At 32.3% G+C, this 14,256-nt stretch overlaps 2 protein-coding genes across 4 annotated transcripts; both read left to right on the top strand.

Moving 5' to 3' along the window:
* Window positions 1–1,780: 1,780 nt before the first annotated feature.
* On the top strand, window positions 1,781–6,870 carry LOC114181001 (L-aspartate oxidase, chloroplastic). Of its 3 annotated transcripts, none has more exons than XM_028067311.1 (8): window positions 1,781–1,903; window positions 2,647–2,798; window positions 3,335–3,686; window positions 4,122–4,364; window positions 4,580–4,636; window positions 4,728–4,808; window positions 5,310–5,371; window positions 5,659–6,870. In XM_028067311.1, the coding sequence occupies exons 2-8, from the start codon at window positions 2,665–2,667 to the stop codon at window positions 6,674–6,676; spliced, it is 1,947 nt and encodes a 648-aa protein (XP_027923112.1). In that variant the 5' UTR covers window positions 1,781–1,903; window positions 2,647–2,664; the 3' UTR covers window positions 6,677–6,870. The 3 variants fall into 3 exon arrangements, with proteins under 3 accessions (XP_027923112.1, XP_027923113.1, XP_027923111.1); XM_028067312.1 differs by lacking the exon at window positions 1,781–1,903 and adding an exon at window positions 1,925–2,066; XM_028067310.1 differs by lacking the exon at window positions 1,781–1,903 and having other exon boundaries at window positions 2,641–2,798.
* A 3,428-nt stretch (window positions 6,871–10,298) lies between these two features.
* On the top strand, window positions 10,299–13,639 carry LOC114181314 (GDSL esterase/lipase At3g27950). The gene is made up of 5 exons (XM_028067736.1): window positions 10,299–10,769; window positions 11,249–11,449; window positions 12,184–12,356; window positions 12,451–12,721; window positions 13,107–13,639. The coding sequence occupies exons 1-5, from the start codon at window positions 10,511–10,513 to the stop codon at window positions 13,340–13,342; spliced, it is 1,140 nt and encodes a 379-aa protein (XP_027923537.1). The 5' UTR covers window positions 10,299–10,510; the 3' UTR covers window positions 13,343–13,639.
* The last annotated feature ends 617 nt before the right edge of the window (window positions 13,640–14,256 follow it).

Here is a 14,256-nt window from a genome sequence, read left to right as displayed (position 1 = left end):
ATCACCCACAATATCACGCATATGCTCCTCTAGCTCAGCATTTGCTCTGCCTTCCTGTCGCAAAATCTATGCGCTCCATAACAATATTGTGGGATCCTCATCGATAAGGAGATGCTTGTACTCCTCAACAAGTAGGCACCACCAAGAAACTCTTCAATTTGGTACCTTGGCGAAGGTAAATGATGCACTCCTAATCACATTCACCTTTGCCAAAGGTAACGCACTAGTCACAACGTGCGACATGGCTGTGCATTTGGCTCTATAGAGAAAGAGCTTTGCTCGCTCAACCTTGTGTTAGTGACATCCACTGCCATTCAAATGGTTTCGAGGATACCCTGACCATCATGCTCATCGAGGCGAGAAATATCATCAAAGAGGAGTACACTACAAACCATCTTGCTAACAAGATCATGAGGAGTTCATCTTCAAGGTCCTTTTTTTGTTCCTTTGTAGAGCATTTGTTTTCCCATAATTTGTTGTTGTCTAATTTGAATTTGAATTAAAGGGTGAGAAGTGATACTTAAGAGATAGGGAAAATGATACTCAAAAACACGTTAATTATGCTGGTTTAAATTATAATTGGCATAGTAAATAAAACTATCACTTAAAACTCTTACTATGGTGATTTTAGTTACAACCGACATAGAAAAAACCACATTATTACAAAAATGTTACCACACCACTTATTATCACGAATAAATTACAATTAACATAATAAATTGTTGTAAAATCAATAAATTTCTATAATAAATTTCTATAGTAGAAAATTTGTACGGACTTTTGTTCTTTCTTATAAATAAAATTAGGAATAATATTTTTTTATAAATATTTAACATAGTTATACTCACATCAATAACATATGTTTACTCCAAAACAAACAATAATTTGAGTTCACTTTATTAATTCAAACAAGGTTAAATTACACTATATTTTAATTTAAGAAATCAAATTGATTAATGTTTTAAATTGTAAATGAAATGCCAATTATTTTATTCTTAATTTATCGCTTTAAAGTATATTAAGATTTAAATTTTTAATATATAAAAATGCTTTTTGAAAGAGTGAAATTATGACGATGACAATATATATTTGATCATACCTCCTAAATAGGGTTATATATTCGTACCAAATATCTATCATTTTTATTGAAAATTATTTTTCTTATGAAGAATCTAATACCTTCTTAATAAAGCACGTGTTATTCTAATCATATTCTTTCCATATATGACATTGAAACCCTAATTTTGTATAAGTGGTGGCCAAGTTGCCAACTCCCATTTGTCTTGTTCTTGAGTGTCACCATTGAAGAAAAAAAAGAAGAATGCTTCTTTCACTATCGAATACAATTCTTTTTCTTCCAAATTCCAATTCTAATGGGTAGTGCTCACTTTTTCATCAAAAAGGGTTATACTATGTTCTTTCTCAACCCCAAAGGTCAAACAAATATATAATATTAAAAAAGTTTATAATTTTATTTTAATGAAACAATTCAAATATTTTTATTTTCTAACACTTTTATCTTTTTATAACCTATCAGATATATTACTTTTTGTTTAGTAAACTTTCACTTATGGTCTTTAATTAAACTTGATCTAATTAATTGAGAATCGAATTCTTTTATTAAATTTTTTGAGTCATCAAATTTTATTTAATTCTATAATTGTTTAATAATGTCTGCATGGAATTTAATGAATAAGAAATAGAAAAGTTAAAATAAACAAAAAAAGGACCACAAAGTGAATAACCATTTATTCTATGTTTTTATTTTTGAGTCAAGGAACAAGCTAAAATTCTAGAAGTACCTTGGGTTTTGCATTGTGTATATATTTATTTCTTATTTTGGTTTCTTCAAAGCAACGCGACCCAGATTGTACTTTTCTTGTTTTCTTCTGACTCTAACAAGGTACACTAATATGCTATGTCTCCACGTTAACCGTTAAATTTCACTATCATCATGAAAACGTGAACACTAGCTGCTGTGTTATCTTTGGTTTTCATCCTCTTGTCTTCTTCTCAAATAAACAATTTCTTAACCAAAAGGTTGTGTTTTTCTGTGTGTTCTTTAGGTGGGCATCATTTGTTTTTTTATATGCTGCTAAACCCATTTCTCTCTTTTAGCCTCGCCCTCTGAAAAATTTGTTCTTTTGTTGTTTCTAAAATCTGAATTTTTCTTACTCTGTTGGAAGTTTCGTATCATATTTCCCTTTTCTCTGACTCCCACCGTCTGGGATGAGGGAAAGAAAGAGGGGATTTTTAGTTTGTTTTTTGAGTGGATTTTCCGTATTTTACATTATTTTGAAGCGTTTATTTATCATGTAAGAGTTTGCATGTGCTAAGTTTAGAATTTGGTTCTGCATGTGTAGTTCATGGTTGTTAATAAGATTTGGAGCATGATCAGTGTTTACATTGTGTTGGAATGTTAAAGGGTGTGGTGTTGTATCCTTTGTTATCTTTGTTGTGTAGTGTCAATGGTTTTTTACCAAGTGTTGTTAATGGTTTCATCTGATCACATTTTCCTCTCTCAAAGTAAAGTGATCATTTGTTACTGATTGCTGCGGCAAATGTGTATAACGCCAAAAATGAAGAGTGAAGAATTTTTGTTTGTAGTGTTCTTTAATTCTATATCTTTCTGCTTTTCATATGCAGTCGCGTACTTGTATTGCAATGGCGACTTGTATACCTGCTGGAAGTGGCACGCTCCAATTTACAGTGACAAACTGCAAAGGAAACAGTTGTAGAAAGACTGCTTTAGTTTCTGATGCACCAATCGCACGATTCTTACGAAAAGATCTTTCATGGTAAAGATTTCAATCCAGAATTTGTATTAGTAGTTTTTGAAGTCTAAAAATACAGTTCCTGTTTGCTTCTCTAGTGCTAATTGTTGGATGAAGTTTTATATGTTTTTTATAACATCGTATAATTTTTAGTTGCAGTTGTAGTGTTTGCTTATTGTTCTGTATCTTGCTTTGATTGAATGCCTAAACAAAAGCACCTATTTTATTTGACAGAGTCTAAATTTGTTTTTGATGAAAATTTACCTGTTTGAACAAGATCATTTAGTCAAGTTATCATGACGTTTTGTACTTTGTAGCAATTGCACATTATTTACTTAAATGTTTGAAACCAAAAGTTGTGGGAGCTGGCTACAAACCTATCTATCAGTAAAGGAAAAGTTGTAGTAGTATTATTCATTGATTAACTATGTATACTTAAGTGTTTTGAAGTAGCCTCTGGAAGTTTGCTCATAAACACTAAAAGAAAGTGGATGTTCACTTTCTGCTTCATTCTTAGCTGAATTAATGATTTTCCATTGTTTTGGGGTGCAAAATTTTAGGTCTAAGGCAGTATCCAAGGTCCCTCAGACCCACAGATGTGCATTTTCTGCAGCTTCACTAAGAAAGAATCATAAACTCTTCAAAGTCATTTCCTCTTGCAAGGTAGATGGTCACACACGATGCTTTGACTTTTCTGTTATTGGGAGTGGGATTGCTGGCCTCCGCTATGCACTTGAAGTTGCAAAATATGGATCTGTTGCAGTGATAACCAAGGCTGAGTCTCATGAATGCAATACTAATTATGCTCAAGGTGGTATTAGTGCTGTGTTATGCCCTTCAGATTCTGTGGAGAGTCACATGAAGGACACCGTTGTGGCTGGGGCATATCTTTGTGATGAGGAAAGCGTCCGAGTATGTTCTGGTCCTATTAAATTTGCACTGTGAATTATTCTTACTACCTGATCTGTCCTGGTTGGTTGAACACTGAGCCAATTTCATCTGAAATTCTTAGTATGTTTTAAGGAGAATGGTTTTGTCAACTGAATTTTTTGTTTTTTCAAAGTATATTTCCATTTGCTGGCAGTAATGTTGTGTACTAACAAAATTACACAATCTGGGAGTTTCCAATTTAAATTTGAACTGCAATCTATTTACTTGGTTCCTTCTTGGCAATTGCTAAGCACTGAATTGTAGTGATTCCTTAATTTATGTAACTAATAAGCATTCTGCCTGATTTCCTAGGATTGAACATGTAAGAATTGTCATGTTTAGTTGTTCAATAATTAATTACTATATGTTCTATGCTACTGAATTGAACCATTTATTAATTTTGATTCTTTCTTCTAGGTTGTCTGCACTGAAGGACCTGAAAGAGTCAAAGAACTAATTGCTATGGGTGCATCGTTTGACCATGGGGAAGATGGTAACTTGCATCTAATGAGGGAGGGAGGTCATTCACATCATAGAATTGTTCATGCTGCTGATATGACTGGGAAGGAGATTGAACGTGCTCTACTGGAGGCTGTTATCAACAATCCTAATATTTCTGTGTTTGAACACCATTTTGCTATTGATCTTCTTACATGTCAGGTTTGTTATTTATTTCTGGGATTATATTACTCTTCTTTATATTAAATGTTTTGTATCATTTATGGTGTTGCTAGTGAACAAATGTGCTGGCATTTTGAAAATTTAATGTTCGAGGGTTTTTGTTCTTTTGAAATTTTCATTTCCAAATTTGATCTTTAGAGAATTTTGAATGTTTTGATGTCTTCACTAACCAAAGCATTCCACTGGTGCTGCAGGATGGATCTGATATAATTTGTCTTGGTGTTGACACACTGAATACTAAAACCCTAGAGGTGGGAACAAAAGTTATCTGTGATCTTTTGAGAAGAAAATAGTTGCCATCAATGAATATGTTTTCTAAAATTTAATTTTTTTAGCTTGTAGGTGATAAGATTTCTTTCAAAGGTGACCTTACTTGCATCTGGTGGAGCTGGACATATTTATCCCAAAACTACAAATCCTCTGGTAGTCCTCTCTTTTAAGGAATTGAATTCTCTCTTCTATTTTACTTTACTATTTAATGATTGGTTCATTTTCTGTTTTAAGTATTTAAGAAAACAATCATGGTGAAAATTGAAATATTCTAGCATGAGTTCATAATGCAGTTTTATTCTAATAGTTAAACCAATTATGATTATAAAACAGTACCTCCAGTTAGAAAGAACTGAAAGTAAAGGATTCCTTATTACAGTTACTAACTCATTCATAATGTCATCAACTTACTTGGATGATACACTATAATTTTACAATGAATGATTAAGGTATAAATAAAGATCAATCTGCAATAATACAGTATACTTGAAACTAAAAGTGCTGTGTTTTAAATTATCTGTTCTTAGTGTTCAAAGTATTGTAATGAATCATCTAATTTTTTTGCACCCCATATGTGTTGTTCTGTTTGTTGTATAACTTGCATTATGATACCCTTATTTGCATTTTAATTTGAATTACTTTTTCTAATCACAGGTAGCAACTGGAGATGGGATTGCCATGGCACACCGAGCTCAAGCTGTGATATCCAACATGGAGTGAGTAAATTATTTCAAAACTATGAATATTACTGTTTAATGAATATCTCAGACCAATAATAGGAAATAAACAGAATGTGTCACAGTTTAAGGATATCTATGACAAGTCTGAGTTTAATTTTGATTATATGAGGGCTTTCATAATCATAATCAATGTAGTTACTGCTCAATGAGAGTTATATGAGCAACATAATTGATAATTGCCTCCTGTGTAAGCTGCAAATTATCTGGCCATGTGTACGATAGAACTGATCAGCATTGTATATCGTATTTCATTCTTGTGACAGGTTTGTGCAGTTCCATCCAACTGCCTTAGCTGATGAAGGACTTCCTATTAAACCAACCAAGCTTAGGGAAAAAGCATTTCTGATATCCGAAGCCGTCAGAGGCGATGGAGGCATCCTTTACAATATAGGCATGGAAAGATTCATGCCAATGTACGATGAGAGGGCAGAGCTTGCTCCAAGGGATGTTGTGGCCAGAAGCATAGATGACCAACTGAAAAAGCGTGGTGAGAAGTATGTTCTTCTTGACATAAGTCACAAACCAAAGGAGGAAATTCTCTCCCATTTTCCCAACATTTCTGCTACGTGTCTCCAACATGGCTTGGACATAACTCGCCATCCAATTCCGGTAGTTCCGGCTGCTCATTACATGTGTGGAGGAGTTCAAGCCGGTCTCCAAGGAGAGACCAATGTGAAAGCTCTGTATGTGGCTGGTGAGGTTGCATGCACAGGTTTGCACGGAGCAAACAGGCTTGCTAGCAACTCATTGCTTGAGGCACTGGTTTTTGCAAGAAGAGCTGTGCAGCCCTCAGTTGATTGCATGAAGAGCTCTAACCTTGATCTGACTGCATCAAACTTGTGGCCTAGACCTACTGTGCCTTTGTCCAATGTCACTGACAAGATTTTGTCAATGACAAAGGAATCAAGGGCAGAATTGCAAACCATCATGTGGAACTATGTTGGAATTGTTCGATCCACCATGAGACTAGAGACAGCCAAGCAAAAAATCGGTAACTTGGAGGCGAAATGGGAGGAGTGCTTGTTTCAGCATGGATGGAAGCCAACAATGGCTGGCCTTGAGATCTGTGAGATGAGAAACCTCTTTTGCTGTGCAAAGCTGGTGATCAACAGTGCCCTTTCTAGGCATGAAAGCAGAGGATTGCATTACACAGTTGATTTTCCTCATCTGGAAGAAAGCAAGAGACTTCCAACAATCATTTTTCCAAGTTCAACTGTAAACAGTACATGGAGTTCTCGACAATTACACAAACAGCATCAAATTGTGTCACAACACATATAAATAGGTAGGTCTAATTGAAATAAGAACCTTAAGTGAATAATGTCTTATCTCCCTCTCTTATAGTTTTCTGATTTTTACTTACTTACACTCATTGTTTAACTATAGCAAGAGATGTATTTCCTATAAGTAATTTGCATCAGTTTCAGTTGCAATCAAATCACAGAAATTCTGAATACTAATTTTTGGTTCTTATATGCTATCATGTTTCTCTACATGCATATTGTTCATTCACAAGAAACATTAGGAGGTAATTAATACTATACATACACAATTCGGTTATGACTTAATCTATATAACTTATGTTACATTTTTTTTTTGCTTATAACCAAAAACTGTCAGAATTTTCAAGTGACACCCCTGCATGCAATACAAGAGAGATAATTATAAAGAATAGATGTTTTGTTACTAACTCAAGCATAAGGTATGTAAAATTTAAAGGATTAAATATGTATTTGGTCTCTCAAGTTTCGGTGAAATTTGGAATTAGTCCTTCATCGAAATTTTTGACCAATTTAGTCTTTCATCTTTAGAAATGCGTGGATTTAGTCATTTTAATCAAATTTTGTTAAATTTATTTGAAGTTTCAAACGCGTTTTATGATAATATTTGAGTTAGTATTTAAACGAAAATGGGTTAAATAATGTAAACAATTCAAATATTATTATAAAATGCGTTTGAAATGTTAGATAAACTTAATAAAAAAATCGGGTTAAAAGGACTAAATCCATACATTTTCTAAAGATGAAGGACTAAATTGGTTAAAAGTTTTAGGACTAAATTGGTCAAAAGTTTTGAAGATGAATCAATTCCAAATTTCACTTAAACTTGAGGGATCAAAAATATATTTAACCCAAATTTAAACAACACCATAATAACACATGTAAAAAATTGAATAGTAAAATATGCGAAAAATAAAAAATAAAAACTTGATGGTAAAATGTGCGTAAAAAATTTAAATAATAAATTTTACTAAGGACAATATTTGAGTTATAAAATGTATGAAAAAAGTAAATAATAAAATTTGTTAAAAGTAATAATTGAGTAGTAAAACGTGAGCTTTTTTTATATGTAAGAAACTCCAGCCCAATATGTATGAAACTCCAGCCCAAACACTGTGCGATTTTATAGAACTCCTGACCATTTTTTTTTGGCATTTCCTCTTCTTCGTGTGATGGGCTAAATTATGCATTATGGACTAATTTGAAATATAATTTATATATTGGATAATTAAAAATAGTCTTCTTTTTATGATCCAATTCAAAATATTGTTTTTGATCACCAAATCTGAAATTATGTTTGAATGGCATAATGTTGTTTTTGTTAATATAATTCTATTTCTAATATAATAATATTTACTGTTAAAAGAATTTTATAGTATATGTTGTTGGATAAGATAATTTAAGAAAGTAATTCATTTATTTGGTGAATTTGAATTTTTGAAGTGAAGTGACTTGTTTGGACAATGAAATTAAAAAAATTAAAATTAAGAAATTTTTAAAAAGTTATTTCAAATAATTAAAATAATAGAATTTAAAATTAATTCAAGAAAAAATGGAAATTGAAATTTCACAAGTTGTAGAAATGTTCATTGGCCACGATAATAAAAGTTCATAAGTCCAAAAAGTCGACTCATATTAACCTTCAGTTTGAGTTGAAGGTTAGATGAGTGGGTCCGGGTCGAAGGTCGAATTGAGTCAGCTTAGATCGAAGGTTCAAATCAATTAACCCTAGTTGAAGGCCGAAACGAGTCAATCTGAATCAAATTAATTTGAATTGGCCCAAATTGATTCGACTCAAATTGAATCGACTCAAATCAGGTCGAATTGACTCATCAACTTTAACCAAAAGTCAAGACTAATTGTCCCCACTTGAAAGTCAAGTTAAGTTAATTTGAACTCAAAAATAAAATTGGATTTGTTTTAAAATAAAAGTTAAATTGTTTTCTTAAAAAAAATTGAAATCTAAAATATTTTAATTAATTATTTAAAAAATAAAAAATTTCCAAGTAATTAAAAAACTATTGTATTTTAATTTATTAGAATTATTGAAATTTTTTATCCAAATACAATTTAAAAATACTATTTCCTATTACATTCATGTAGAACCTGCTAGTATTTCTACATCCTTTTATCTAACATGAAAATTACTGAAAGATCTAGTTTATTGTGAATATAAGAAATGTAAAGTTGATCTGAATAGTTTGAATGTTGGTCTGAATTGTATAATAATATATAATATATATTTGAAATTATGTAATCTTATTTCAAATTATATAATCTAAAATTTAGCCTAAATTATATATTATTTAATTCAAAATACATCTAAGTATATATTAATTAATTTTTATATCATGAGAATAGAGGTGGAATAAATAACTTGATGTTCTCAAACATCTTGTGTGGCAATGGATTGAATAGAAGGAACATTCATGGCCCATTTCTTCACTCACAGAATCTCTGATCACCGTTGATGCTGCTGTCTCACACTTCACCTTCAATCATTCATTCTTATCCTTCACTCTCAAGTTGTGAATCAATTTGATCATACTTCTCACTAAAGAAACACAAGTTAACAATAAAATTCCTTTAATTACCTTTCAATACACTGATTAAGGTAATATACAAAATTTAATAATTAGGTTCAATTATTTATTTTATCTTTATAATTATTTTAATTTTAAATTTCACCCTAGATTTAGTCTTTATATATAGGAAAAGTTTAAGTTTTAATCTTTTACAAAATAACAAAGTGTTAGTTTCACATGTATACAAGTTCATTTTTTGTTGCTATTCCTAATATTAGAAGGCATTTTTGACATTAATAAACTATTACAAAAGCTGTGCAAAAAGTCATACTGAAATTTGAACTCTTAAAAGACAAAAAATATAAAATGGATAGACCAAAAAAAAAAAAATTAATCTTAAAGCTGTATGATAAACTTCAAATGCTTTGCAATGATGACACCAAAAAATCATTCATTTTGACACTAATATATCACAAAAAGTAAGAAGTGTACTGTAGATACTTCTAAATTGATTAAAAATGTAACTTCTAATTCAAGAATCTGTCATATATATATATATATATACTCTTAATAGCATTCATAAAATGATCACTCTCTTACAGAGGTTGCTTGTGGATTTTCTTTTCATTTCAGCAATGATAAAACAGGAAAAAGTCTATTTTCACTTTCAAACATGAACAGAAATATTACCCAAAGCAAGAGAGAGAACATGAACTATGCACAGTGATAAATAAAAATGAAATAAAAATAATACAGTGACATGAGAACAAAGTTTATACATTTACATGATACAATAATTTAGGTTTGAAAAAGTTTATATCTCACTAATCGATTTTTAGTTTGAACACTTAATACAGATTTTCTCAAAACGGAAAATCAATGGAACACAGAACGAACTTAAACCAATAATGTACTCTGTTATCCAACTATAAACTACAACATAAAATAAATTATATAAAAGATGATAAAAAATTAGAAGTATTGAGCAATATTTTTAATGAAAATGAGTTATTAATAAAGTTGATAATCTTGTTATAGTTATAGAAAAAAACTGCTATGATGAATTTATCGAATGTTTTACACCATAAGACTGCATATACTTACTGTCATGCCACAACCCTATGAGCAAATAACTTTTTTTAGAAAATATATATTGTCGGTGATATAAATCTCTCTTGTTCAGAGTTAGCATGGAATAGTCATTGCCTCACTGGAGTCTGAGAAGGGTTCTTCATGATCCTATTTATTGAGTTGAAAAGGACCACTTTTCTGAAACAACTTGCAGAGATTGTTACCACCACAGCACAACCATGAATTGTTGGAATCTGATTTATGCAATTGGGTTATTCAATCTGTGTGTGACAAGTACACTCATTCAAGTCTCATTTGGGAAAGCCTCAAACTTCAGCAGATGTTGGTTCCCAGCAATTTACAACTTTGGGGATTCAAATTCTGACACAGGAGCTGTTTCTGCAGCATTCACTGGAGTGAAGCCTCCCAATGGCATAAGCTTCTTTGGAAGCCTCTCAGGAAGGGCTTCTGATGGCCGTCTCATCATAGATTACATTAGTAAGTAAGCAAACATAGTCGATATACCGGATTTTTCGAGTCCAGATTCTTTACTGAGTTTTTGTTATTAGCCTTTGTTGAGCATCAAAAGTATACTATATTGGTATTTTTAGAAAGCAGTAAAGTCTACTAGAAAATTTAAATTCGTATTTTTCCTTTAACAGATAATGCACTTAACCCTTCTTTGATACAAGCACACATACAGTTGGAGATTGTTTAACATGTTTTGAAAACGTTTCCTACAAGTGTTAGTGTCCCGAAAATGTATGACATAGTGTAAGTTTTACATTTTTTAGCTTTGTACTGACATACTCTTACTTGTTGTATGTGCTTTTTATTTAGTATGTATCAATTAAAAAGCGACCCTTTTCACTCATCTGTGATGAGATCATTGTAATCCTATTGACTACTCAATTATTGGACTATGCAAGTTCTGCATTTCTTATGTGCATCACTTTTTTGTGTGTGGATATATGTAGCTGAAGAGTTGAAGCTGCCATACCTGAGTGCATATTTGGACTCAGTTGGATCAAATTACAGACATGGTGCAAACTTTGCAGTTGGAGGCTCTTCCATTCGGCCTGGTGGTTATAGTCCATTCCCTCTTGGCCTTCAAGTAGATCAGTTTCTACAGTTCAAGTCTCGCACCAACATTCTCTTCAATCAGCTTTCTGACAACAGTTGGTTTCTTTTCCACCCTGCATTTTCTTTCATTTTTTTGTGATTTTGTTAGCATGATAGACTAATGTCCGTAGATATTGTTTCCAAGTTCAAACAAGAATTCTGAACATCAACAGAAATCTTATTTCACATGGATTACACAACATCATTAACATCAGTAGAAGACTAATCTTTAGAGATATTGTTTAGTAAGGAATCTTTCCTAAAAACCTCCTCTAGTGGGTCTCATTGTCCCTCTCTTTGCATACTAAACCGTACAATATATTTTCCTCACTTGTGCTTCCACAAACCTTCTTCTGCACACATTGAAACCATCTTTACCTATTTTTTGACCTCTTTTCTTCAATTGGTGTCATAACAATATTTCTTTTGGAATAGTTTAAGTCTGAGTCTAAGTCTCAGATCGGTAAAAATAACAAAGTTATACACCATATATATATATATATATATATAAGGAAAACCTACAAACCTATTGTCTTGACCTACAAACCTAATGTCTTAGGTATTGGATTAAAAGTGTTGTCAGTTTAACTCCGGTGATATTTATGTAATCTCTTCCTAATGAACCCCTCAAGAACAGGCCCATCATTTCTTCATGTTCAATCCCTTTTACAGTCTATCCTTTCTTGTGTAGCCACACATTCATCTTAATGTTTCTGACTGCTTCCACCTTAATAATGTTGATTCTTAACCTGTGGTAACATTGAAACTTGAACCCGTGTGATGTTTCCAGGGACAGAGACACCTTTCAAAAGTAGTCTTCCAAGGCCTGAGGACTTTTCCAGGGCCCTATACACATTTGATATTGGACAAAATGATCTTGCCTTTGGTCTTCAGCACACTTCACAGGAACAAGTTATCAAGTCAATTCCTGACATTTTGAGCCAGTTCTTCCAAGCAGTGCAGGTAAGCAGCCCCCAAAGCATTATTGACACTATCAGATATAACAGAGCAATAAAAGTTGGTTCTGGAACTAACACTTGTAATGGCTACATTTCAGCAACTATATTATGAAGGGGCAAGAGTGTTCTGGATTCATAACACTGGTCCAATTGGATGCTTGCCCTACAGTTACATTTATTATGAGCCCAAGAAGGGTAACATTGATGCAAATGGCTGTGTGAAACCTCAGAATGATCTCGCTCAGGAATTTAACAGGCAGCTCAAGGACCAAGTGTTTCAGATAAGGAGAAAGTTCCCACTTGCCAAATTTACGTATGTTGATGTTTACACTGCTAAATATGAACTAATCAGCAATGCAAGGAGCCAAGGTAATGTTTAAGTCTTCAAAGTCACATAATTTAGGGAAAGACAATGTTTTTGTTCTTATTTTTTTATTTCAATTTGGTTTCTTTAAGAAATTTTCACCATGGTTCTTAAAATATTTCTTTTAGATCAAACTTGGTCAACTAGGTGATATATGCCAACCCTTGAGAGATGTGTCACTCTGTATCTATCTGTCACATTAGTCCAATATGATGTTACTGCAAAAAACTGATAGAAAAACTATTTTGGTTTAACATAAACACTTTAAGGAACTAAAAGAAAACATTTCAAACAAATTGAAAAGAGAAGTTGGGAGATTCAAGATATATTTTAGCCTTTTGTTCTCAACTTATCATTGTTCAATTAACTTCTATGCTTGATTTATGACAGGTTTTATGAGTCCGTTGGAGTTCTGTTGTGGCAGTTACTATGGCTACCACATAAACTGTGGGAAGAAAGCCATAGTAAATGGAACAGTATATGGCAATCCATGCAAAAATCCTTCTCAACATGTTAGTTGGGATGGCATACACTACTCTGAGGCTGCAAATCAATGGGTTTCTAAGAGAATTCTCTATGGCTCCTTCTCTGACCCACCAATTCCAATTGGGCAAGCATGTTTCTGAGCACAGTTCATCTGTTACTAGCTAGCTACTCATATTGAGATATAGAACCATACATTATTGGGGCTTCACTCTTCACATTGTTATTTCAATAAACAAGGAATTTGTGTAAGAACAATTTGAATGGCATGCACATAACAGTGCCTAATTTATGTTGTGGAAAAAGCTAGTGTAGCTTAGTTTCATGTGAGGTCACACTGCAACGGCTCAACTACCAGAAAATGTTCATATGTCTAAAGGATTGGAATTTGGAAGAGATAATTTGTTGTTCATCCAACCAATATAATGGATTTTAGTACAGTGCAGGTCCCTTATACAGTTCAGTCCAAAAAGCCTTCTTGACCCAACTGTTTCATCATTTCACTAAGTTACTCCTAAGTGATATATATTTATTAAAGAACTGTCCTTCAAATACATTACTTTATACATAAACCAAATAAAAAACTTGTTGAAATATATCTGATGTGACAAACACAAATATAATTTTAGAAGTTTTTAATTTTATGTTAGCAATGTTAGAAAAGTAATGATATGATGTAACAGGTAAACAATTAATGTGTATGTTACCTAAACGTGATAGTTACTCCATCAACTACTACAGTACTACCATGAAAAACAATGCATGTCCTCTACCATTTAACAAATCATTTAAGGATTTAAGAACAAAAATGAATAGTTCAGATAACAGTACAATTATCTGATCTAAAGCCCAATTAATTTCTCAGAAAACATTATCGTTAGATAATATCAGAATGATCTAAATCCTAAAAACTGGTCAAGACGTGCATTACAATGTAAGCATAAGATTTTGATGTATGATGTCAACTACAACAACGGTTCTGCTGTCTGCAGTGTCATATTCATGCTTGTCACGTTCATAAGACCCTTGAATGTAACATTGGAACTTAAAAATACGG

The sequence above is a fragment of the Vigna unguiculata genome, chromosome 4 (genome assembly GCF_004118075.2).
Source record: "Vigna unguiculata cultivar IT97K-499-35 chromosome 4, ASM411807v1, whole genome shotgun sequence".
In the NCBI taxonomy this organism is placed as follows: Eukaryota; Viridiplantae; Streptophyta; class Magnoliopsida; order Fabales; family Fabaceae; genus Vigna; species Vigna unguiculata.
This window is presented reverse-complemented; position numbering and strand designations above follow the sequence as displayed.

Coding starts and splice junctions, on each gene's coding strand:
- LOC114181001 (XM_028067310.1), top strand. CDS start 2,641: ATGCAGTCGCGTACTTGTATTGCAATGGCGACTTGTATACCTGCTGGA. Junction 2,799..3,334: donor TTACGAAAAGATCTTTCATG/GTAAAGATTTCA, acceptor GCAAAATTTTAG/GTCTAAGGCAGTATCCAAGG. Junction 4,809..5,309: donor CCAAAACTACAAATCCTCTG/GTAGTCCTCTCT, acceptor TTCTAATCACAG/GTAGCAACTGGAGATGGGAT.
- LOC114181314 (XM_028067736.1), top strand. CDS start 10,511: ATGAATTGTTGGAATCTGATTTATGCAATTGGGTTATTCAATCTGTGT. Junction 10,770..11,248: donor TCTCATCATAGATTACATTA/GTAAGTAAGCAA, acceptor GGATATATGTAG/CTGAAGAGTTGAAGCTGCCA. Junction 11,450..12,183: donor CAATCAGCTTTCTGACAACA/GTTGGTTTCTTT, acceptor TGATGTTTCCAG/GGACAGAGACACCTTTCAAA.